We start from the raw sequence: 25,324 nt of genomic DNA, 5'->3' as shown, positions 1-25,324 counted from the left end.
GCACCGCTTAGGTTCCCCCCCACCCACACCTTCCAGTTACTGAAGATGCCTTCGGGGCATATTATTTTGGTACAGCTCAGAAATATGATTTTCAGCTGATTTGAAGGCCTTGGCCTTGGCAGGGTTTGGGCTATTCACGGGTCTGAAACGCAAGAGGAACTCCTCCTTCCCCCCCCCCCCGCTTAAAATTCCCAGCATTTAAAAAAACAAAAAATGCCGCAGCAGCCTTGAAAATGTATCGGCAAGAAACGAAAGAGCTTTTCCCAAATGCGCCAGCTGTATTTCTACCAATCGTCTTGCGGCTTAAATTCCCTCCGTTCTGCCTTTTCAAATTCTTCATTTTCTGGCAAAGCTCCCCTGAGCGGTTGCTTGGAACTGATCTGAATTTCACAAGAGATAAACAGAAGAATTGCTGATCACAGATGTCGAGGGAGATTCTCAGTCATCCAGGTCATAGTTGTCCCAAAAGTGCTTTTTCTTCCAAGAGGCAAATGGACTTTATGGGCTTTGGGGGTTTGTTTGTTTGTTTTTTTTGTTTTTTTTTGAAGACATTTCGCTTCTCATCCGGTGTTGTGGTCCGCCAGCAGCCTGCGGAGCTGGCAGCGGAGTCGGACAGTGAGGAGTCTGGGGAGGACGATGGGCCAGTCCTGGAGTCAGGGGAAGGCCCGGATGAGGACTCTGCATCGGAGGCAGAGATAGGGCCAGGGCCATCTGGGAGCGATGTGCAGACTCCGGAGCCTCCAGAGGCGGACAGCAGAGAGGCAGAGGAACAGGGGGAGCCTATTCCTAGTGCACGCATGAGAAGAGCTGCCAGAAGGCAAGAGCAGCTGAAGCAAAAAGGACGACTCAGGAGTAAGGCCAGAAGATGATTGGCCCCTCCCATAAGGCTTAAAAAAGCAGCAACGAGCCATTGGGTTCTTTGTGGAAAAGCAACGTTGATTCCATTGCTTCTTGTCAGCATCTTTTGAACTTTGTGGGATTTTTGCCAAGAAAAGCCTTTGGCAGGTTGCCAAAGACAACAAAGGTTGGTGATAAGGCCGAAGGACCGTTTATGAAGAATTTGTTTTGGCCTAAGCTGAGAATGAATGAATTCTCAGCTGTTTTAATAAAATAAGTTTGTTCAGGACTGAATTGTGTTTGGCAATCACTACTTGGGCCTCAGTCACAACATCCAAGAAACTTCTTCAGCTTCTTCAGAGCTGCAACTGTCATAAATGTGAGTCCATTGTCAAGCATCCGAAATGCACGGTGTGGATGCTGCAATGGTCGTAAGTGTGAAAAATGGTCGCTAAATCGCCTTTTTCAGGGCCGTTGTAACTTCGGTCACTAAGCAAACTGTTGTAAGCCAAGGACTAGCAGTACCTGCAGACATCCCAAAAGAGCAGGGACGAAATCGAATCTGCCTCTCAAGGGTGAACGAAGGTCTCCTCTTCCCAACCCATGCATTCACAGCTCTCTTTCCATCCCCCACCCCCCACCAGAAGGTTAGGTAGACCATAATGCTCAGCCACGCTGTCTCTGGAGGGAAATGGGAGTTATGGTCTTCAGGGCGTTGCTTTAAAACCTCTGATGACTAGTAAGAATATTGCTTGCAATGGGGCTGCGGAAGGAGCGGATCTGCACTTGGGAGAGTTTTATAGAAACTACTCCAGGATCTTAGATTTGCTTCCTCCTCTGGAAAGCGTTGGGCGCGTTTCCCACGGACACTTGGAAAATAAAAGACGTTGTTTTCGAGGTATCCATCCCTCCAGCTGAATGCAGGATATCCCTTTGGGGTGAGTGTGTTTGTTTCTGCCGTTCCTTCCTGAAATGCCCAAGTGCACGTTTGGGATTAGGAACAGAACCGGAGCGTGCCATCATCTTTCCTGCAGCTTTGCCCCACGTGCGCAAACATCCAGAGCTTTCCTGTTCCCTGCTGCCTTGTGGAGGTTGAGTAGGAAAAAAACACCTTTCAGATAGATAGAGGGAGGGAGGGAGGAAGGAGAGGGTAAGGAGGAGAAGGGGAGGAAGGAAGAGGGGGAAGGGGAGAAGGGAAGGGAGAGAGGGAGGAAGTTAGGTATGTAGGTGAGTGGATGGAAGAAAGGAAGGAAAGAAGGAAGGGGGAACATAAATAAAGGTAGGGAGACAAAAAGAGAGAAAAAAAGAAGGAAGGAAGTAGGAAAGGAAGGAAGGAAGGGGAGGAGGGAAGGAAAGAAGAGGGGGAGATGGGAAGGGAGGGAGGAAGTTAAGTATGTAGGTAGGTGAATGGATGGAAGAATGGAAGAAAAGAAGGGAGAGGGAACAAGAATGGAGGGAGGGAGACCGAGAAAGAGAAAGAAGGAAGGAAGGAAGGAAGGAAGGAAGGAAGGAAGGAAGGAAGGAAGGAAGGAAGGAAGGAAGAAAGAAAGAAAGAAAGAAAGAAAGAAAGAAAGAAAGAAAGAAAGATCCAACACCAAAAAGAGGTTGTGTGGATTGTGTGAATGGAAGGAAGGAAGGAAGGGGAAAAAAAGAAAGAAAGAAAGAAAGAAAGAAAGAAAAAGAAAGAAAGAAAGAAAGATCCAACACCAGAAAGAGGTTGTGTGGATTGTGTGAATGGAAGGAAGGAAGGAAGGAAGGAAGGGAGAGAGAGAGAGAGACAGAAAGAAGGAAGGAAGGATGGGGAGAAGGGAAGGAAAGAAGAGGGGGAAGAGGGGGAGATGGGAAGGGAGGGAGGAAGTTAGGTATGTAGGCAGAGAGGTGAGTGGATAGAAAAAAGGAAGAAAAGAAGGGATGGGGAACAAGAATGGAGGGAGGGAAATCAAGAAAGAGAAGGAAGGAAGGAAAGAAGGAAGGAAGGAAGGAAGGAAGGAAGGAAGGAAGGAAGGAAGGAAGGAAGGAAGGAAGGAAGGAAGGAAGGAAGGAAGGAAGGAGGAAGGAAGGAAGGAAGGAAGGAAGGAAGGAAGGAAGGAAGGAAGGAAGGAAGGAAGGAAGGAAGGAAGGAAGGAAGGGAGGGATTAATCCAGGCCAGCATTTCTCAACCTTGCCATCTTTCAGATGTTTGAACTTCCAACTTCCCAAACTGCCCCAGCCAACAACTGCACAATCTGAAACGGGTTGCCCATCATCTGGCTCTCGGAGAACCCACAACCGCCTCCCTAATCTATCTTCCCCATCTTTTCACGCACCTACACCACCCCCACGGCGGCTCCCCCCTCCCCCCTCCCATTTCAATCCCACATCAGTCCATCCCTCCCAGTCCCTCCAGTTGCTCAAAGCCTTTTGCTCCTCCCCGTAAAGGTTTTTTGGGAACAGCACCCACAGCCTCCTTGAGCATTTTCAGGCCTATAAAAAGCCAGGGCACGGCCCATTCTTATTTATTTACCGATTGATTTATTTTGGGACGGTGCCCAGATGACTTTCGACTTAACCAAGTGGGACCGACTGACTCATAGGAAACACCACCACCCCCAAACCTTCCACCCCCCCCCCCCCACCAGTCCTCCTCTGCCTTCTGAGAAAACATAGCCAGAAAAATAGACAAATATTTTCCCTGCCTTCCCAGCCACACCCAGCTCCCCACCCACTGCAGCGCCAGAGCCCTGGGACCAGCCTGCCCCCTAGTGGCTGTTGTTGTTGTTATTAGTTGCAAAGTTGTTTCCGACCCATCGCGACCCCATGGACAACATTCCTCCAGGCCTTCCTGTCCTCTACCATCCTCTGGAGTCCATTTAAACTCACGCCGACTGCTCAGTGACTCCATCCAGCCACCTCGTTCTCTGCCGTCCCATTCTTCGTTTGCCCTCCATCGTTCCCAGCATTCGGCTCTTCTCCAGGGAGTCCTTCTTTCTCATTAGGTGGTCAAAGTATTTCAGTTTCCTCTTCAGGATCTGGCCTTCTAAAGAGCAGTCAGGGTTGATCTCCTCTAGAACTAGTGGCTGTACACGGAATCAGTGATCATCCAGGGCAGGGGTCTCCAACCTTGGTCCCTCTAAGACTTGTGGACTTCAACTCCCAGAGTTCCTCAGCCAGCTTTGCTGGCTGAGGGACTCTGGGAGTTAAAGTCCACAAGTCTTAGAGGGACCAAGGTTGGAGACCTCTGATCCAGGGCATCCAAATATCCAGAGTGAGTAGGACAAGACATTTCCTTGGGGGCTTTTAATATTCCAGCTTTCTGTGTCAAGGATATGATTCAGAAAGTCTCTGCCATCCCGCCATGCCATGCCATGCCAAATTCAAGGGTGGAAAAAAAAGGAAGGTTCTACATTTACTTATATAAAGTAAAGTTCTACATTTAGGCAAGGAAAACAAAATGCAGAGGTACCGTATAGATGGTACCTCGCTCAATAATAGCATCTGCGAGAGGGATTATTATTATTATTATTATTTATTCAATTTTTATACCGCCCTTCTCCCGAAGGACTCAGGGCGGTGTACAGCCAGGTAAAACAAACAATGTGATGTACAATTAAAATACGAATTAAAAAACTTATTACATAATTGGCCTAAAACTTTGGAACATAAAAACTAAAAACCCCTAAAAATTACTAGTAAAAAATTTAAAACCAATAAAATTTAAGTCAGCCCCGCGCAAATAAATAAGTATGTTTTTAATTCGCGGCGGAAGGTCCGAAGGTCAGGTCTTGGGATCTTGGGAGTCCTAGTGGACAACCATTTAGATATGAGCCAGCCGTGTGCAGCAGCTGCCAAAAAAGCCAACACAGTTTTAGGCTTTATAAACAGAGAGACAGAATCAAGATCACGTGAAGTGTTAATACCACTTTATAATGCCTTGGTAAGGCCACACTTGGAATACTGCATTCAGTTTTGGTCGCCACGATGTAAAAAAGATGTTGAGGCTCTAGAAAGAGTGCAGAGAAGAGCGACAAAGATGATTAGGGGACTGGAGGCTAAAACATATGAAGAACGGTTGCAGGAACTGGGTATGTCTAGTTTAACAAAAAGAAGGACTAGGGGAGACATGATAGCAGTCTTCCAATATCTCAGGGGCTGCCAAAAAGAAGAGGGAGTCAAGCTATTCTCCAAAGCACCTGAGGGTAGAACAAGAAGCAATGGGTGGAAACTGATCAAAGAAAGAAGCAACTTAGAACTAAGGAGAAATTTCCTGACGGTTAGAACAATTAATCAGTGGAATGAATTGCCACCAGAAGTTGTGAAGTGCTCCAACACTGGAAGTTTTTAAGAAGATGTTGGATAACTATTTGTCTGAAGTGGTGTAGGGTTTCCTGCCTGGGCGGGGGGTTGGACTAGAAGATCTCTAAGGTCCCTTCCAACTCTGTTATTCTATTTATTTTATTTATTTATTTTTCAAATTTATATACCGCCCTATCTCCCTAAGGACTCAGGGCGGTTCACAGGCAGTTGAAATACATATAAATACAGATTAAAAACGACAATTAAAAAACTTATTCTATTGCCAAATTTAAAAATAGTATAAATAATAAAAACCCCTTAAAACCCATAACTTTAAAATCTAATCCAGTCCCGCGCAGATGAATAAGTGTGTTTTAAGCTCGCGACGAAAGGTTCTATTCTATTCTATTCTATTCTATATTTTCTATATTCTATTCTATTTTTTATTTTCTATTCTATTCTAAATTCTTCATTCTTCTATTCTATTCTATTCTAGTCTATCCTTTCGCCCCTCTTTGTGGTTTAATGAGGGGCGACCTCCCACCTCCTCCACGCAAATGGCGCCACCCTCCGCCGGAAGCCGCCTTTTCCCTCTTCCTATTCCGTCAGGGCGGCGCTCTTTCCCCCGCTCTTCCGCTTCTCTCTCATCCCTCCTTCCCCCCCTCCTTTCTCTCTCAATCTCGTGGCGCAAGATGGCGGCGCCGGGCGCTGCTCCTCAGGCGGCCGCGTCTTCCGCCTCCTCCTCCTCCTTCTTGGGCTTCAACGCCAACTCGCGTGACCCCAGCCGGCTCCCTTCGCGGCGGGTGGGCGGCCGGGGCGCCCGGAACCGCAAGAAGGGCTGGAAGCGCTGGCGGGGCCCCGAGGCCAAGCTGGGCCGGGACCTCGGGGACTGGCTGGAGGAGCGGGTCTCGGAGCTGCGGCACTTGGGGTGAGGCCCGGCGACGCCTAGGGAGGCCTCTGAAGCGGCGGAAGGGGAATTGCACGGGAGAAAGAGAGCCTCCAGATTCGGAGGCAGGCTATCCCTGAGAGCAGCCTCGAGACTGCTTCTGCGCATGCGCGGAGGGGCCCGAGGAAAAATTGGTCGCAGGTCGTCCTCGACTTACGACCGCCATGGAGCTCCCAGCGTTTCTATTGTTTCTATTTCTATTTATTTATATTTCTATCGGCACATTGGTTAAGGGAGTTTCGCCCCGTTGTTTCTATTTATATTTCTATTGCATCTATTTCTATTTATTTCTGTTTCTATTGACACATCGGTTAAGGGAGTTTCGCCCCATTTTACAACCTATCTCGACACGTTAAGTGGGTTGCTGCGGTGGTTACCGTTAGTCGGACGGTTGTTAAGTGAATCCGGCTTCCCCATTGTCCGAAGGTCGCAAAAGGGGGATTGCATAACCCCGGGACACAGCAACGGTCATAAGTATGAGTCGGTTGCCAAGCGGCTGAATTTTGATCCCTGTGACCTTGGGGATGCGGCAAGGGTTATTATATAAACGTGAAAAAAGCCCCATTTTTTTCAGTGCGGTCGTAACTTTGAACGGTCACTAAACGGACTGTTGTAAGTCGAGGACTACCTGTGCCGAGGGCTTCATGGTTGTGAAAGTCCTGAGGGCATTTCATGAAGCAGATCCTGCCCCAATGTTAACAGTTGGGGAGGAGAAGACTGGCTGCTTCCCATTACTGAGAACTCAGGAATGTGTTAGCTCTTGATGAAAGACCGTGAACTATTTCTGTATATTATTTATATATTTATAAATATATCTATTTCTCCCCAGAGGACCGGTGTCGGAAAAGCCTGATGACAGCCTCTTCTTCGTAGATACAAGCACTGAACAACAAGGTGAGAGATAGAATAGAATTTTTATTGGCCAAGTGTGATTGGACACACAAGGAATTTGTCTTGGTGCATATGTTCTTAGTGTACATAAAAGAAAAGATACGTTCATCAAGGTACAACATTTACAACACAAATGATGGTCAATATATCAATATAAATCATAAGGATTGCCAGCAACAAGTTATAGTCATACAGTCATAAATGGAAAGAGATTGGTGATGGGAACTATGAGAAGATTAATAGTAGTGCAGATTTAGAAAATAGTTTGACAGTGTTGATGGAATTATTTGTTTAGCAGAGTGATGGCCTTCGGGAAAAAACTGTTCTTGTGTCTAGTTGTTCTGGTGTGCAGTGCTCTATAGCGTCGTTTTGAGATTGCAACACAGTGATGATGATGATAATGATAACATCCAGTTGTGCCCGACTCTTGGCAATTCTATGGGCCCGGTCTCTCCACATCTCTCCACATCTCCCAATCTTGCACTACTACTTTGAATTGTTTAAAGTAGGAGGTGTCAAAGTCGATTTCATGGAGGGCCGCATCAGGGTTGTGTTTGACCTCGAGGGGGGGAGGGGGCGTGGCCAGGGAGCAGGGTCAGCTCAACCTCACTCATGGGGCAGGGGGGCTCCTGTGATGTTCCGAGTGCTCGGCCAGCGAAAACAGGCTCCCCAGCTGCTGTTTTGACGGCCTCCTGCAACCCTCTGCCAGCGAAAACGGAGCTTGGGAAGGCCACGCAGGCAAGTCCTTCACTGTTTCCAGGTCAGCCCTACGGGCCAGATCTAAACACCCCATGGGCTGGATCTCCCTCCACCACCACCACCCCGGCCTTGAGTTTGACACCCCTGTTCTATTGAATCTGTTTTCTGTGCCTGGGGTCAGCTTGGATGGTGTCCAGCCACCATGTTCCCTGGTGGTCTGGTTTCCTTTGACCACTAACTCTTCCAAACGTAATTGCTTTCTCCAGTGAAATCCGACAAACACGGGCAAAATAAGTGAGGCACGGTTTTGTGATCTTGCATTTCAGTGACATGTCTGGTGTTAGGTGTTCCAGTATTTGTTAATCTTTGTTGTCCAAGGGATACACAGGAGCCTTTTCCAGGCACCACAATTCAAACGAGTCACTTTTTCCTACCTGTTTTGTTTTTTAAAGCTCCAACAAAACCCTTTTGGGACTTTAGTGCCTTAAAAAAATGAGAACCTAGAACTAAATTGAGGGGGGAAATCCGTTAGACTTGAGGGTAAGACTAGTAGTCGTTTCGATGGGTTACAATATCCCTCTGATCAATATCCTTGAGATCATCAGTGATCCATTCTGATCACTTCCCCTCGATGGTGTTTTTTGGTTCTTCCTTTAGATTTGCAGGATTGATTTATTCCATTTCTATAGCTGCCCATCTCAATCAATGACTCTGGTCAACTTAGAGTTCATAAATACAATTCAGACATCAAAGCATGTTAAAACAATTAAAAAATCATGTTTTTAACAATGATAATGATCTTTTTAATGAAAGCATAATAAAGGGAGTTAGCTACAACTCCTCTTCATAGCTCGGCTTTAGTGCCACTGGCAAATCGGGTTTTTGACGAGGGACTTTGGAGGGCAGAGCACAGTAAGGGAAAGAGACCTAATCTGGTGGTTTTACTTCAAGAATCGCAGTCCTCACCTTTGACTGGTTACCACGCCTGGTGTGATTGATGCTCCTGGGTTCATTTCCTGCCTACGTTCTTGTTCCAGGTCAGAAAGAGCAACCAGCCAAAAAGAAACCGCTGAAGATTGACTTGATCCTACAGCCAGATTCCAAGGTCCCTCCGCCCAAAGAGTGAGTTTTGTCTCCGTCGTTCATTGTGAGATGAGTGTGGGAAGCCGGCATCTTCATTCCTTTTCGGGGTCTCTCTCTCTCACATTTTGGGGATGTTTGTGATTCAGGGAAGGACAGTAGAGGGCAGAGGAATGGGTCTTATTTTAATTAATTTGGATGACTCTTCTTGCAGTTTGAGTAGTCCAGGGCAGCTGAAAAAGTGGAAAAAAACTGAAGAAAACCACCAAACAATGGTTCCTTTTGTTTTTGTCATCTTGTAAAATATTCAGTTTCCATTTCTGAGCTTTTGCTATCTTAGAAGATTGCCATCATTCTTCTTCTCTCCCTTGTGGGCTGCCCTGATTCCAGAATTTCTCCCATATAACTTAACCCTTCATGGAATATTTTTGATTGTCCAGTATCCTCTTTGAAATGCTGTCCTTTTAGAATAGAATAGAATAGAATAGAATTTATTGGCCAAGTGTGATTGGACACACAAGGAATTTGTCTTGGTGCAGATGCTCTCAGTGTACATAAAAGAAAAGATACGTTCATCAAGGTACAACATTTACAACACAATTGATGGTCAATATATCAATATAAATCATAAGGATTGCCAGCAACAAGTTATAGTCATACAGTCATAAGTGGAAAGAGATTGGTGATGGGAACTATGAAACGATTAATAGTAGTGCAGATTCAGTAAATAGTCTGACAGTGTTGATGGAATTGTTTAGCAGAGTGATGGCCTTCGGGAAAAAACTGTTCTTGTGTCTAGTTGTTCTGGTGTGCAGTGCTCTATAGCGTCGTTTTGAGGGTAGGAGTTGAAACAGTTTATGTCCAGGATGCGAGGGATCTGCAAATATTTTCACGGCCCTCTTCTTGATTTGTGCAGTATACAGGTCCTCAATGGAAGGCAGGTTGGTAGCAATTATTTTTTCTGCAGTTCTAATTATCCTCTGAAGTCTGTGTTTTTCTTGTTGGGTTGCAGAACCGAACCAGACAGTTATAGAGGTGCAAATAACAGACTCAATAATTCCTCTGTAGAATTTTATAGATAGTCCTTGACTTATTACCACAACTGAGCCAAAATTTACATTGCTAAGTGAGACAGTTAACTGGCTTTTGCTCCATTTTGCAACCTTTCTTGCCTCAGCTGTTAAAGTGAATCGCTGCAGTTGATAACTCAGTAACCCGGTTGTTAAGTGAATCTGTTTTTCCCTTTGACGTTGCTTGTCAGAAGAGTCGTAAAAGGGGATCACTTGACCCTGGGACACAGTCAACCGTCATAAACACGAGGCAGTTGCCAAGCATCTGGATTTTGACCGCGTGAACATGGGGATGCTGCAATGGCCCTGAGTGTGAAAAACAGTCAGTGCGTTGTAGCTTCAGACGATCACTAAATGAACTGTTGTATTTTTATTTATTTATTTATTTATTTATTTATTTAATCATATTTATATACCGCCCTATCTCCCAAGGGACTCAGGGCGGTTTACAGGCACTAAAAACAGATAAATACAATATAAATACAATACAAAACATTTAAAAAACTTATTCTAAAGCCCGTCCAATTAAAAATAGAAATAAAACCCAATTTAAAACCCAAAATTTAAAATCTAGCTCAGTCCTGCACAATTAAATAAGTATGTTTTAAGCCCGCGGCGGAAGGTCCGAAGGTCCGAAAGCTGACGAAGTCCGGGGGGTAGATCGTTCCAGAGGGTGGGAGCCCCCACAGAGAAGGCCCTTCCCCTGGGCGTCGCCAGACATTGCCTCGCTGACGGCACCCTGAGGAGACCCTCTCTGTGAGAGCGCACGGGACGGTGGGAGGTATTCGGTCGCAGTAGGCGGTCCCGTAAATAACCCGGCCCAATGCCATGGAGCGCTTTAAAGGTGGTCACCAAAACCTTGAAGCGCACCCGGAAGGCCACAGGAAGCCAGTGCAGTCTGCGCAGGATAGGTGTCATAGGTCACCTAGGTCGAGGACTACATGTACTCCCCATAGCACTACTTCCAAAAATTGAGGTTCTCCTGGAAATCGTGTCCAAAGAAGCAGCCCCACTGTTGCCGTCTTCTTCAAACGGGAAATATCGCCAGAAACATTCAAACAGAGGCATGTCTCAATTTGCCTTTTGGCACGCAGGGAGAGGATTTTGACCGCTTCAGTTTATTTCCTGTGATCCATGGCTCAGCGGTGGGTGTGAATTGCGCCATTTTAACGCGTTTTGAACCACACCGAGCTGTCCGACCGAAACCCTGTCTCCTTCCTCCTCAGCATCCTTTCGTATCAGGTCCCCAACGGCCGGAAGTTGAAACGGAAAGAGCGACTCTGGGAGAAGCTGGCGGAAAAGGGGCTGGTGCCCCGAAAAGAACGGCTCCTCCAGCAGAGGTTGCAAAACCCTCCCAAAGCCAACGCAGCTGGAGCAGACAGCGGGACCGATCCCTCTAGGGAGTTCTATGACATTTGGGCCGATTCAAGTAAGCCTTTTGTTTATCCAACTGATAGCCACAGAACGAATAATCGTTCAAATCGGGAGTGAAAAGAAATATATTTGTAATTGGCCCAAAGTCACCCATCTGGTTTTCCTGACTGAGGCACGACTAGAACTCCCAGGCTCCTGGTGTTCCGCCCAAAGTCACCCAGCCAGTTTTCATGCCTAAGATGGGACTAGAACTCACGGTTTTCTGATGATTGGCCCAAAGTCACCCGGCCAGCTTTCCTGCCTGAGGCAGGACTAGAACTCCCAGGCTCCTGGTGTTCCGCCCAAAGTCACCCAGCCAGTTTTCATGCCTAAGATGGGACTAGAACTCACGGTTTTCTGATGATTGGCCCAAAGTCATCCAGTCAGATTTTGTGCTTAAAGTGGACTAGAACTCCCAGTCTCCTGATGATCCGCCCAAAGTCACCCAGCCAGCTTTCATGCCTAAGGCGGGACTAGAACTCCCAGTCTCCTGGTGATCCGCCCAAAGTCACCCAGCCAGCTTTCCTGCCTAAGGCGGGACTAGAACTTCCAGTCTCCTGGTGATTGATCATAGTTCAAATCGGTCGAAATTGGGAGTGAAATGAAAAACATTTCTGACTGGTCACCCAAAGTCACCCAGCTGGCTTTTCCTGCCTAAGGCAGGACTTGAACTCACAACGCTTTCTAGCCCTGGTGCCATGACCACTAGACCAAACCGCCTCTACGTTTTCTCGCCGTCAGACCCCCTTGATAAAGCTCTAGCTGGGCAGGATGCCTTTTTCCTGGAACAAACCAAGAAGCAGCCCGTGAAGGTAAGCGCTGGGCCCGTCCCGTAGCGGGAGGTGGGATAGTTGTCCGCGGGCTGAGCCTCACACCCTGGGATGTTTCCTCCAGCGTCCCGACCGGCTGAAGAAGACCCCGTCCGAGCTGCCAGCCATGGAGATCATCTCCCCAGGAGGGTCTTACAACCCCAGCTTCCAGTCTCACCAGGTATGGGCAACACTTGGTGAATTGCCGTGAAAAAGCAGGGAGGTTTTATTTTCCTCGCGTCTGGCACTTGGGGAATCCCGTGTGATCCATTGGAGTGGATTTCACGGAGGTGGGAAGCTTGCTCAGGTCCGTGGGAAGAGCTCAACTGTGTTTGTCGCCTTCTCTTGCCCTGCTCTCCCCCCCTCCCCCTCCCCCAGGCATTGCTCCTCCAGGCCTTTGAAGCTGAGCTGGTGAGGCAGAAGGCAGAGGAGAGGCTGCAGCGCCAGTTGAATTTCCCCACGGCCGCTGAGGCCCCCACCCAGGTGAGTACAAGGAGGGCCAGTCCCGAAACAAGGGCTGAATTCTGTCCTTGGGATAGAATTCTCCAGAGAGGAGATTAGAATGATTGGAGGAAGGACTTTCCCAAGGTTGGGGGGGTGTCACAATTCCGATGGGGACAGCAGGGTTGGCCTGTTTTGAGCCAGCTTTCTCCCCCCCGCCCACCTTTCTGGATGGTGCAGTCTTGCAGACTGCAAAGCTGTGAGCAACCTTTATTATTTTTATAAATAACTCAAAAGCAGCAAACATGGCTAATACTCCTTCCTCCTCCTATTTTCCCCACAACAACAATCCTGTAAGGTGGGTTGGGCTGAAAGAGTGACTGGCCCAAAATCCCCCAGCAGGCTTTTGTGCCTAAGGCAGGACTAGAACTCCCAGCCTCCTGGTGATTGGCCCATTCAGCTGGCTTTCTTGCCTAAGGCCGGACTAGAACTCCCAGCCTCCTGGTGATTGGCCCAGTCACCCAGTAGGCTTTCGTGCCTAAGGCAGGACTAGAACTCCCCGTCTCCTGGGGATTGGCCCATTCAGCTGGCTTTCTTGCCTAAGGCCGGACTAGAACTCCCAGCCTCCTGGTGATTGGCCCAGTCACCCAGTAGGCTTTCGTGCCTAAGGCAGGACTAGAACTCCCCGTCTCCTGGGGATTGGCCCATTCAGCTGGCTTTCTTGCCTAAGGCCGGACTAGAACTCCCAGCCTCCTGGTGATTGGCCCATTCAGCTGGCTTTCTTGCCTAAGGCGGAACTAGAACTCCCAGCCTCCTGGTGATTGGCCCAGTCACCCAATAGGCTTTCATGCTTAAGGCAGGACTAGAACTCCCAGCCTTCTGGGAGTTCTAGTCCTGCCTTAGGGCTCTGCTTGGCCTCCTTGCTCAGCCCAAGGTCACCTAACGGGTTTTCATGCCCAGTTTCTAGCCTGGTGCCTTAACCCACTGGACAAAACCGCCTCTCGGTTTTTTACAGACCGAGTTGTGTATAAAAACAATAAAGGCAAAAGTACAAAATTAAATAAAGAGAATGTCTCGAGGTGGAAATCACCAAAGGACGCTTCTCCTTCACCTCGCAAGTCAGGCTGTGGGGCCATGATGTACCTGCACGTCCCACAACTGGGCTCACCTGGGGCTCCTGGGCAGGGGTTGCCCAGAGGCCGGTTCCCTCTTTTGGAAACTCTTGTGTGTCGAATGGGACACGCAGTTTATTGTGAGTCTGTTGGGAGCAGCGAATCCCAGAGGCCAATCTCTGACCTCCTGAGCATGGGCAGCGGGCACAGGCCTGCCTCGCCTCTGGTGCTTCCCTTTCATCTCCCCTCCTCTCCTGCCCTCTTGCCAGGAGTCAGCGTTTCAGGAACAGTGCGAGGGCCTCATGGAAGAGGACTCGGAGGAGGATGAGGAGGAAGGGCAGGGCAGCCCACCAAGACCCCCCGAGGAGGATCAGCAGGCAGTCTCCGACCAGGCCTCCCGTCTCCTCACAGCAACGGCGGTCAGAGAAAAGAAGACGGAACAGCAGCGCAAGAAAGAGAAAGCCGCCAAACAGCTGGTGGGTTCGCCTATCCCGCGGATGATCCCGGGGGAGCGGGTTTGAGGGCGGGAAATCTGCTTTGCACAACCTCAATTTCTAGAAAGGGTTAAGACTACAATCCCCCTGGTTCCCAGCCCACGCGGGCTTGCCCGTGAAGGTAGCGGTCCTGCCTTTCCAAGCGGCTCAAGAGTGCGTTTCCATGACAGCAGACGCAGCCTGCGGAAGGCGGGACAGCCGTGGGGTTTGAAAGGTTTCACTTTTCACCGCGGGAGCAAATCCACATTTCGTGCCCTCTGCAGAAAGCAGGGGGTTGGACTAGAAGACCTCCAAGGTCCCTTCCAATTCTGCTTTCTGTTCTACTCAATAAACCAGCCATGCCCAGTTCCCATAACCTGCCAGTCAACCTGCTGCTAGAAGCAGCTTTCCAAACCAGGGGTCTCCAGCCTTGGCAACTTTAAGCCTGGAGGACTTCAACTCCCAGAATTCCTCAGCCAGAAGAGTAAAATGAGTGATCCGGGCCCCGAATTCTAATTCCGTTCACTTCGGGGAAGGCAGAAAACAGAAATTTATTTATTTTTTATTTTATTTATTTAGTTGGTCAAACATGTACAATATAACAGGTATCACTATAAACATAAGTATAAACACAGTAAATGGCTACGAATAAATGGGGACATTAGGACAGGGACGGAAGGCACGCTGGTGCTCTTATGCCCGCCCCCTACAGACCTCTTAGGAATGGGGTGAGGCCGACAGTAGACAGTGTAAGGTTAAAATTTGGGGGTGGGGTGTTGGGGATGAAATCACAGTCAGGCGGTGCATTCCAGGCATTGACCACTCGGTTGCTGAAGTCGTATTTTCTGCCGCCTGGTTTGGAGCGGTTTACCTTGCGTTTGTATCTATCATGTGCTCCTTTATTGTTGTGGTTGAAGCTGAAGTAGTCGTTGACAGGTAGGACGTTGGTAGCAGACAATGGACTACGCTTAGGTCAGACCGCAGGCGGCGCAGTTCCAGGTTGCCCAAGGCCAAAATTTCAAGCCTGATGGCATAAGGGATCACGTGAAGTGTTAATACCACTTTATAAGGCCTTGGAAAGGCCACACTTGGAATATTGCATTCAGTTTTGGTCGTCACGATGTAAAAAAGATGCTGAGACTCTAGAAAGAGTGCAGAGAAGAGCAGCAACAAAGAGGATTAGGGGACTGGAGACTAAAACATATGAAGAACTGTTGCAGGAACTGGGTATGTCTAGTTTAATAAAAAGAAGGACTAGGGGAGACATGATAGCAGTGTTCCAATATCTCAGGGGGTTGCCACAAAGAAGAGGGAGTCAAACTATTCTCCAAAACACCTGAGGGTAGAACAAGAAACGATGGGTGGAAACTAATCAAGGAGAGAAGCAACTTAGAACTAAGGAGAAATTTCCTGACAGTTAAACAATTAATAAGTGGAACGACTTGCCTGCAGAAGTTGTGAATGCTCCAACACTGGAAATTTTTAAGAAAATGTTGGATAATCATTTGTCTGAAGTGGTGTAGGGTTTCCTGCCTGGGCAGGGGGTTGGACTAGAAGACCTCCAAGGTCCCTTCCAACTCTGTTATTATATTATGTTATGTTATTGTGAGCAGAGTAAATATGGCGCCATTTCCTTTGGGTCTGCCGTCGTTGTGTGTTGTGTGACGGGCGTGGCCGGGATTCCTTTTCCAGCTCTCCTCGCCGTCCTTGAAGCAACAATGCCACCGGTCCGGGGCTGCCTCCTGGGCCCCTTGCCAACCGGGAGGCTTATTTAGCCTCTGCCGAGGATGTTGTGGCTCACAAAACGCCCCACCATCTGGCTCAGCCTCGCGCTGCCATCTGCCATCTCCCTGCGTGAGCTCTGCAGAAGCAGGGGAGATGCCAGCTTGTGGACCCACCGAGACCACGCTGGCAGGAGGGGTGGGTGGGTGGGTGGGAAGACTGCGGCCCTTTTGCTCGGCAGTCCCTGAAAGAAAACCCGACTGGCCCCACGCGGCGCCCCTGACCTCCTCCTCACCCTCCTTTTCCTCCCCGCTGCTTCTCCCGACACAGAAAGCCCGCGAGCGCTCCGAGAAGGCCGCCCGTCTCCGGAAACAGGAGCTCTTCCAGTTGAAATCCATCCGGCTGCAGCTGAAGCAGCGGGAGGCCGAGCTGCAATGCCGGAAGCAGAGACGGGAAGCCAAGCGAAAACTGGAAGCCGTCAAGCCCAAACGGCTGGGCAGGCTGAAGTAAGTCAGGGGGGCAAAGATGGGTGGAGGCTGAAACATACGAAGGATTGGGTAGGTCTACTCTAGTGCAGGGGTCTCCAACCTTGGCAACGTTAAGCCTGGAGGACTTCAACTCCCAGAATACCCCAGCCAGCAAAGCTCCCACCCTCCCAAACTTCCCCAAGAGCCTAAAGGTCTGGCCCTGCCAGATCGTAGCTTGGGGATAAAGGGGGGGGGGTCATCAATCGCTTAATCAACAGATCCCACCTCCTCCCCCTTCCCCCCCATCCTGCTCCCACCCTCCCCATCGTTTTATTGGCCTGCATTGTTTGGCATTGGACTTCTAGCTTTTGTATTGGATTTGCCTTTTTTTAAGTTGGTAAGCCGCCCAGAGTTACTCGCCTGTGGTGAGATGGGCGCCCAATATATTTTTACAAATAAAGGAATAAAAGAGAGAGCAGGCAGGGGCTTTGATGGGCACGCCCAGGGGGAAAAAGAGGGGGTGGTAGAAAGAGAAACTGGCCTCTTGTTTCTCAGCCAGGCCGCGATCTTTCTCCCGGCAGGTACGAAGAACCCGATGTGGACGTGCAGTTGAGCAGTGAGCTGGCGGAGTCCTTGAGGACACTCAGGGTAAGTGGCGCTCCGGCTTCTTGGCACACCTGCATGGCAGAGAAGCAGCCTGCCCCTCTGTTAGATCTCCTTCGGGTGAATTCCGTGCCACGGCTTCCCCAGAAAGCACGAAGCAGGATCCCGGTCCCGACAAAGCCCCTTATATTAAACGAACAGTGAATTCCTCTCATTCACATCCGGCAAAGTCTTTCAAGGGAGAATTTACAGCCACAGACCTTATCTGGCTTGGGGAGCCGCCAGGCCGATTCCTTCAAAACTTGGCAAGAGTCTCTTGAGAGTCACGAACCAATTAAGCGAACTAATTGCCTCCTGCAAACTCCACTCCCCTGTCGCTCCTCTTTTAGTCCCTCCGGGAGGGGCCCTTCATCGTCCACCTGTGGCCTTACTCCTGAGTCGACCCTTGTTCTTCAGCTGTTCCCTTTGTCTGGCAACTCTGCACATGGGCCCACTGGGCTCTGGCCGCTGGCGGACCACAACAGCCACTCTTTGGAGGAGGCCTCTGGCTCCTTCTCGGCTCTGCGCTAGCCACGTCTTAAATTACGCCAGCCTTTCTCCATCAGCCTCTCTCCGGCTGGGCGTCCTCGGGTGTTTGGAAGCGCCATTCCCTGGCCACTGAGTGGGGATGGGAGGGCTGCCCAATCCCCCAGGGTTCCAGTTAGCGAAAGGTTTCCATTCGGTTGTCTCTGCCTTGTTGGGAAGAAGGGCTGCCCAACCCCCGTTGCCTTTTTTTGCGAGACGCTGGGCGGAATCGAAAAGTAGTCCTTGACTTATGACCGTTCATTTGTTTAGTGATCCTTTGAAGTTACGACGGCACTGGGGGGGAAATGACCTTCGCAAGCCTCCCTGTGTTAAAAATTCAGATGATTGGCGACTGTCTCATATTTACGACGGTTGCTGTGTTCCCGGCGGGGGGGGGGGAAGGCTCATGTGATTCCCTTTTGCGACCTTCCGACAAGTCAAGCCAGATTCACTCACCAACCACAGTGATTCGCTTAACAACAGTGGCAAGAAAGGCCATAAAATGGGGCCAAGCTCACTTAACAACAGACATTTTGGGCTTCATGGTGGTTGTAAGTCAAGGACTATACCTGTAGAGCCTTGGGAGAGATCTGGCACTGGGGGTGGTGGGAGTGCTCCCAATAACGGAGGGCAAGCGGCAGAGAGAACGATCTTCCTGCTGAGTGTTCTGTCCTCCCTTGCCTCCATCCGAATGATGGCAGCAGAATAGCCAGCGTCTGCCAAGAGCCTCCCTTATCTTCCACGATGCTGGTGAGTCACCCAGAAACAAACTTCAGCTCTTAATCAGTGGATTTGCCTGTTACAAAGAGACACAGCAGCTCTCGCTGCCTTTTATATCCTGTGGGGTGTGGCTCCATGACTCAGCACTTCCTAGGCCTGCCCCACCCCTGCTTCTGTTGTTCCCGCCTCTCCTGCCTACGAAACCTAGGGTCCAGCCAGGCCTGATTGCCGTCAGCTGGGTCTGGAGGCGTGGCCCGGGAGGAGAAAAGAGTCAGGGGATGGAGGACTCATTATCTCCTCCACCTGGCCCGCTTCTGGCTCCTGGAGCTGAGCCAGGGAAGCCGGTGCTCCCGACATAAGTCCTGATGGCCCTTCCCCCTCACTTTCCAAGTCACTTTCTGGCAGGAAGCCCGGCTCGGGAGGCACAGACACAACACTGAGGTTCTGTTGGGAGCTCTGTTTCCTTCCCTTTCTCTCCTCCTCTCCCCCCCCCCTCCCGGTTGTCCAATGATGAGACCCATCCTTGCGCTCGGAGAATTTGCAGCAGCTGTTGCTGGGAATGTGAAGGACCCCAGGGGAGCCCCCTGGTCCTACCGAGTGGGTAAGGATCAGGGAACTGAGGCACCGTCCAGCCCACCCCACCCCACCCTTCCTTTTCAGCATGGAGGATTAGCGAATGGTCCAAAAATACAACATCAACAAAAATCCCCTTTAAAAGCACAATTACGTTCCCAGTGAGCAAATACGAAACCAATGAAAAAGTAAGACTGTTTTTATACAGCCCGAACATGATGGTGTCGCGTAGAGAAAGTCCACGGGATTCCCCTGATGTGGGGGATCAAAGGGTTTTTCCAAAGAAAAGCATGGATCCGACGTTCCAAGGAGAAGGAAATGCCAGGTTAACCGCTGGGGCTGTTGCAGCTTTTCCTGTTAATTCTGGGAGGGGCTTTTCGGAAGCCTCACCTTTCTCCTTTCCCTCTGGGGCTAGCACTGTCATCTAGCTCAGGGGTCTCCAACCTTGGTCCCTTGAAGACTTGTGGACTTCAACTCCCAGAGTCCCTCAGCCAGCAAAGCTTGGAGGTCATCTAGTCCAGGGCTTTCCAACCTTGGTCCCTTTAAGACTTGTGGACTTCAACTCCCAGAGTCCCTCAGCTTTGCTGGCTGAGGGACTCTGGGAGTTGAAGTCCACGAGTCTTAAAGGGACCAAGGTTGGAGACACCTGAGCTAACTTGAGTAATGAAATGCCTGAATAAAAAGAGCCAAGCTCAAGAGACCACCAAGAACCCCTTAGTTCTCCCCTTCCTCCTCCTCCTCCTCTCTGCAAACTCCACTCTCTAGAAGCACTGATGACGTTACCTAGTTGGGTAATGAAACGTCCACAAGAAAACCTTCAGAGAGCATTAAGGACCCTACAGTCCTCCTCCTTCCCCTCCTCCTCTTCCTCCTTCCCCTCCCCCCTCCTCCTCTCTGCAAACTCCACTCTCTACTAGCACTGATGATGTTACCTAGTTGGGTAACGAGACGCCTGAATAAAAAGAGCCAAGCTCAGAGAGCACCAAAGAGGCCTTTCTTTCAACCCTGGCCTTGCCGGTGGGCTCTTCGCACAGCTCAGTAGGGCGTCGCCCGTTCCCTTCCCAGCTTCCCAACCTCCCACCCTGGCAGATCTCGGAGAAAAACCACTCTTCCCCTCAACCGAGCAGGAAGGCACCTCACCCCCTCCCCGCAGGTAGCGTGTACAGTGAGGAGCTGAGATGGCCTGAAAAGTTCTACTTGTGTCGCCTGCAGAGTCTCTTCTGAAGGTGTTTTTTGTTTTTTTTTACATTTATTCTTCTCCGAAGACTCAGGGCAGCTTACAGTGTATAAGGCAATAGTCTCATTCTATTTGTATATTTTTACAAAGTCAACTTATTGCCCCCCCAACAATCTGGGTCCTCATTTTACCTACCTTATAAAGGATGGAAGGCTGAGTCAACCTTGGGCCTGGTGGGACTAGAACCTGCAGTAATTGCAGGCAGCTGTGTTTAATAACAGGCTATCTTACAGCCTGAGCCACACCGCGGCCCCCGTGTTGGGGGGGGGGAGGAGTAGAGGAAGGAGGGGGCCTTTCTCACTTTGCCTTTTTCTTTTAAAAATAAAATAAGGTATTGGGGGGGGGGTTGCATGGAAAACTTTCAAGGCGTGTCTCCTTTCTCACCACATCTGGTTTGGGCAGTTGTGGTCGAAGATGTGGCTGGAGGCTGGAGTGGAGGTAGCGGTCCTCGACTTAACAACGCTTCGCTTAGTGACAGGAAGTTAACGATGGCCCCGAAAAAAAGGGTGACCTTTGCAGCATCCTCAGGGTCACGTGATTTACATTCAGATCCTTGCCAGCTGACTCACATTTATGACAGTTGCTGTATGATTGGGGGGGGGGAGCACCTGATCCTCTTTTTGCAACCTTCTGAGGAGGAAGTGAGGAAACCAGATTCACTTAACAACCGTTAACAACGGCAGTGATTCCTTTAGCAGTTGTTGCTTAGCAACAGACATTTTGGGCTCCATCGTGGTTGTGAGTCAAGGACTACCTGTACTGGAAATTGGGTTTACTTCCTTCCTTTCCTCCCTCCCTCCCTCTCTCTCTCCCTTCCTTCCATTCCTCCCTCTTCCTTCCACGCCCTCTCTTTCTTCCCTCCCTCCCTCCCTCTTCCTTCTCCCTCCCTCTCTCTTTCTTCCTTTCCTCCCTCCCTCTTCCTTCCTTTCCTCTCCCCTCCCTCTCCCTTCCTTCCCTTCCTCCCTTTGTCCCTCTTCCTTCCCCCCTTTCTTCCTTTTCTCCCTCCCTCTTCCTTCCCTCCCTCCCTCCTTCCTCCCTCTCTCTCCTTCCTCCCTCCTCCTCTTCCTTCCTCCCTCTTCCTTCCTTCCTTCCTTCCTTCCTCCCTCCTTCCTCCTCTCTCTCCTTCTCTCCTCCTTCCCTCCCTCTCTTTCTTCCTTCCTTCCTTCCTTCCTTCCCTCCCTCCCTTCTGGGCACCTCCGATAGCTTTCCTGATTAATCTCTGAAACCCGAAGGCCATCTGGGCCTCCCTTCTCCTTCCCCATCTCTGCTGTTGACCATCCTGAACTTCTGTTTTTTTCTTTTCTCCCCCAGCCAGAAGGCAGCATCCTGAAGGACCGATTCAAGAGCTTACAGAAACGCAACATTATCGAACCCCGAGAACGGGCCAAGTGAGTATCTGGCATGGAATCATGGAATGAGAAAACGGTGGAACCAAAACCTTCGCTTCTCCTCCCGCTTCCTTTCAAGGACCTTGTGGGTCGTTTCCTTTGACCGGCTGCTCTCTTCTTTTTAGTAGGAAATACAAGGTGGTACCTTACAACTATAGCCGGGGCCAAAACCGCAGCTTCTTCGTAAGGGGGAGACTCTCTGCAGCAACACAAATTTTCATTGCACATATCCAGCCCAGGGGCCGTAGTTTGAGGACCCCTGATTTAGTCCAATATTTTTCTCACGGACCACCAAAATTTTCTCACGGACCACCAGTTGGTGACCACTGGCATAGAGCCAGGCGGATTTCCCACCCACTCACCCGCAATTTCCACAAACCTATTCTCACGTTTAGATCATGAACCGTTGAATGACACAAATTAGCCAACGCTGTTGAGGGACCACTTATTATTTTTTTTAAAAGAAAGATTTTTAAAGGCACAAGATGGAGAGCAGCTCCCTAAGCTTCCGTTAGCTAAGCGATATTGATCGACGGGACGACAAACAACTTTATTTATAGTCCTGCATCCTTTTCACACAACTTTGCCAACAGCCGCTTTGGATGGGAACAAGCCGGTTTAATTTTCTGCCCCTACGGATGGACGTGCCTCAGCTCTCGATGACTCTTAATAATGTGATTTCTTCCCTACCCAGGTTCAAAAGGAAATACCGGCTGAAATACGTTGAAAAGCGAGCTTTCCGGGAGATCACGTAAGTTGCTTGAGGCTACGAAGAGCTCTGGCCAAGACTGGCTGACTGGTTCAGTTGGGTTGAAGCAGGCCAGGATAGAAGGGTGCTCTAAGGCTGTCCTTAGAGGGCTGGTGTCTTTGGGATGGATTACAACTCCCATCAGGAGCAGCCGACGTGCTTATGGGCTTTCTAAACTGATGACTGAGGGAAAACCCCTTCTTCCTCTTACATTTGAAGTTGAGAACCCCAAGTCCTGATCCTGAAATCTGAAGCTGCTTGTAAGTCCTGGACCCTTCAGTTTTCAGTCTTAAGAAGGGGTGTGGGGAGATTCTCGGTCATCCAGGTCAGGGGTCTCCAACCTTGTTCCCTTGAAGACTTGTGGACTTCAACTCCCAGAGTTCCTCAGCCAGCTTTGCTGGCTGAGGGACTCTGGGAGTTGAAGTCCACAAGTCTTCAAGGGACCAAGGTTGGAGACCCCTGGGCTAGATGACCTCCAAGCTTTGCTGGCTTGAGGGACTCTGGGAGTTGAAGTCCACAAGTCTTCAAGGGACCAAGGTTGGAGACCCCTGGGCTAGATGACCTCCAAGCTTTGCTGGCTTGAGGGACTCTGGGAGTTGAAGTCCACAAGTCTTCAAGGGACCAAGGTTGGAGACCCCTGATCCAGGTCATAGTTGTCCCAAAATCTGCTTTTTTTCAAAAGGCAACTGGACTTTTCTTAGTTTTTTTTTCCTTGAAGGCGTTTCGCTTCTCATCCGAGAAGCTTCCTCCCTTCTGACGGAATGGCGGAGGATGGCAGGATTGATATTCCTTGCCGTCATCTGGTCCTTAGTCCTCTTTCTGAGAGTCGTTGACCCCCCTCCTCCGCCGTTCAGCCAGAACTGAAGAAGCTTCTCGGGTGAGAAACGAAACGATTTCAAGGAGGGGGGAAAAAAAACCCCAAAAAAATCCTTTTGAAAAAGCACCATCTAAGAATGGAAGAATTTCATCTCACTGGGGAAGATAATTCATTGAGAGAAGATTACCCCACCCAAAACGGAGACTAGGACTTCTTGGAACAGGATTGAAATCCAATTGGGGGCAGTTTGCCCTCTTCTCTGACTACCCACAAGAGCTGGGGGTTTCTTCCCCATCCAGGTTCGATGGTTCAGGGGTGACCTAATTTATATCTATTTTTTCCCCGGTACTTCTCACTTTGGGGGTAGCGAGGGGGTGAAAAGCAAACTTCCAGCTCCTTCTATTATTATTTTTTTTAATCGTTTTAATTACGACACACCTCGTTCACCCCTCTTTTCTCTCCCCCTCCTTGTCTTCTCTGCAGATTATAGAAGTGCGAAAATTAACGACCCGAGATCTCCCACGTGTTTCATTAAAACGCCACAAACCAACCTCAAGTCTGTTTTGCTTGATTTCTTTCCCCTTTTTCCCCTGGGTTATCCCCACCACCTTTCCCCACCAGAGACCCTCGCCCGTTCTCCTTTTCCTTAACCTGGTCTGGCTAAGGCAGGGGTTCCCAACCGGGGGTGTGAGACAATATTCCCGGGGGGGTGTGTGTGTGCGAAAACTTGAGTTTAGAAGTTTCAAAATTATATGTATAGTAAAGGTAAAGGTTCCCCTTGCACATGTGTGCTAGTCGTTCCTGACTCTACGGGGCAGTGCTCATCTCCGTTTCAAAGCCGAAGAGCCAGCGCTGTCCGAAGACGTCTCCGTGGTCATGTGGCCGGCATGACCAAACGCCAAAAGCGCACGGAACGCTCTTCCTTTCCCACCAAAGGTGGTCCCTATTTTTTCTACTTGCATTTTTTACCTGCTTTCGAATTGCTAGGTTGGCAGAAGCTGGGACAAGGAACGGGAGTTCACCCCATTACGCAGCGCTAGGGATTCGAACCGCTGACCTTTCGATCAACAAGCTCAGTGTCTTAGCCGCTGAGCCACCTAGTATATGTATAATTATGCGCGTGTAAATATTTTTAAGGGGTGAGAGAATATATCAGAAGCGTTCTAGGGTTGCGGGCTATAGAAAAGGTTGGGAACCCCTGGGCTAGGTAGGGGATGATGGGAATTGTAACCCCTAATCGAAGAAGGACGCCGGGTTGGAGAAGATGACTCTGGGGCTGGGGACCATAAGCAGAAGAGTGACTTCCCTCCTTCTGTCTGTCTTTTTTTTTTCCTAACCGGAATTTCAAATCTGCAGCTGGACAAACTTGAGCTGTGTCTTAATCGGGGAGATTAGGAATCATTTGATTACTTTAGATAAAAAGTCCCGCGGTGGGCGAGGGGGCGGGAAGGGAGCCTCACAGTGGCTTTGAAATCTGCTTGGGTTTTCTCCCAATGCCCCTTTTTTTCAGACTGGGCCGTGATTCTGGGGGTTCCAAATCTTTTGGGGACCTGGCTCCTACAGGTAATCCTCGACTTAATGACCGCGGTTGAGCCCAATCGCTAAGCGAGACATTCTCGTCCCGTGAGTTTTGCGGCCACGTGACGACCTTTTGTTGGCCGCCTCTCTCGCTTTCCTTTTTTTCCCGTCTCATCGCCGCCGCTTCCTTCCTCCAACAGCCTCTCCAATGATATTAAAAGGGCCGTCAATTCTCTCCCCCCTCCCCCACCCCGCAGTCTAAAGCAAAGAGGATTAAAACATCCCCCCCCCCCCACGTCCAATACGAAGCTCAAGGGTTTATCTCCAACTGTCCCCCAACCGTCTCTTGATTCTCCTCCCGGTTGAGCTCCCAGCTGCGAATTTACCCTGCTTTGGGCAGGACGTAACGGACTAGGAATAGTCACATTTTCGGTCTCCCGGCCGTAAGCCTTTCGCGTGCTGCAAAATTATGGCTCGCCAACTAGATCTCTGCGGGAGATTGGAAGCTGGCAGGTGCTGGTTTATCTCGGGCATCGGTTGGATCAGGGGGAGGGTCTCCAGGCTGCAATGGACCCTTCCCAACCCCCCATCTTTCTGCCTCCTTCCTCCCAGTTCCCTCCAAAGCCCTTGAGCCTCAATTCCTTTCCTTGGTTTGAGTCCGTCTTGGCTTGTTTGAGTCCCCATTTCTTGCTGTGGGGCACAGTGGACTTTTTAATGTTTTTAACAATTTTATTAATTTTTGATACACAAAAAAAAAAGTAGAAAAGCCAAAAGAAGGGAGAAAGGGGAAGGTGTGGAGAAGAAGCGGGGTGGGGGAGAGAAAGACAAGACATTGACTTCCGACTCGCCATCAGTGCCGTAAGATAAGGCATTAACGTCAAACCTCAACTTATTATTATTTTGCTTTGACATAATAGTTTAAAA

At 49.5% G+C, this 25,324-nt stretch overlaps 1 protein-coding gene across 2 annotated transcripts; it reads left to right on the top strand.

Annotated features, from left to right (window-relative positions):
- Positions 1-5,765: 5,765 nt before the first annotated feature.
- Positions 5,766-23,438, top strand: NOP53 (NOP53 ribosome biogenesis factor). 2 transcript variants are annotated; one of them, XM_058196148.1, is made up of 13 exons: positions 5,766-6,037; positions 6,885-6,949; positions 8,683-8,767; positions 11,022-11,224; positions 11,950-12,020; positions 12,103-12,198; positions 12,396-12,500; positions 13,840-14,046; positions 16,096-16,271; positions 16,814-16,880; positions 21,241-21,317; positions 22,012-22,068; positions 23,366-23,438. In XM_058196148.1, exons 1-13 carry the CDS (start codon positions 5,802-5,804, stop codon positions 23,370-23,372), a joined length of 1,452 nt encoding a protein of 483 aa, XP_058052131.1. In that variant the 5' UTR covers positions 5,766-5,801; the 3' UTR covers positions 23,373-23,438. The 2 variants fall into 2 exon arrangements, with proteins under 2 accessions (XP_058052131.1, XP_058052132.1); XM_058196149.1 differs by lacking the exon at positions 23,366-23,438 and having other exon boundaries at positions 22,012-22,072.
- The last annotated feature ends 1,886 nt before the right edge of the window (positions 23,439-25,324 follow it).

Source organism: Ahaetulla prasina, chromosome 10 (genome assembly GCF_028640845.1).
Source record: "Ahaetulla prasina isolate Xishuangbanna chromosome 10, ASM2864084v1, whole genome shotgun sequence".
Lineage (NCBI taxonomy): Eukaryota > Metazoa > Chordata > Lepidosauria > Squamata > Colubridae > Ahaetulla > Ahaetulla prasina.
Note: the sequence above shows the minus strand (reverse complement) of the source record. Positions and strands in the feature narration are given on the sequence as shown.

Coding starts and splice junctions, on each gene's coding strand:
- NOP53 (XM_058196148.1), top strand. CDS start 5,802: ATGGCGGCGCCGGGCGCTGCTCCTCAGGCGGCCGCGTCTTCCGCCTCC. Junction 6,950..8,682: donor TACAAGCACTGAACAACAAG/GTGAGAGATAGA, acceptor TTCTTGTTCCAG/GTCAGAAAGAGCAACCAGCC. Junction 16,272..16,813: donor AAACGGCTGGGCAGGCTGAA/GTAAGTCAGGGG, acceptor TTCTCCCGGCAG/GTACGAAGAACCCGATGTGG.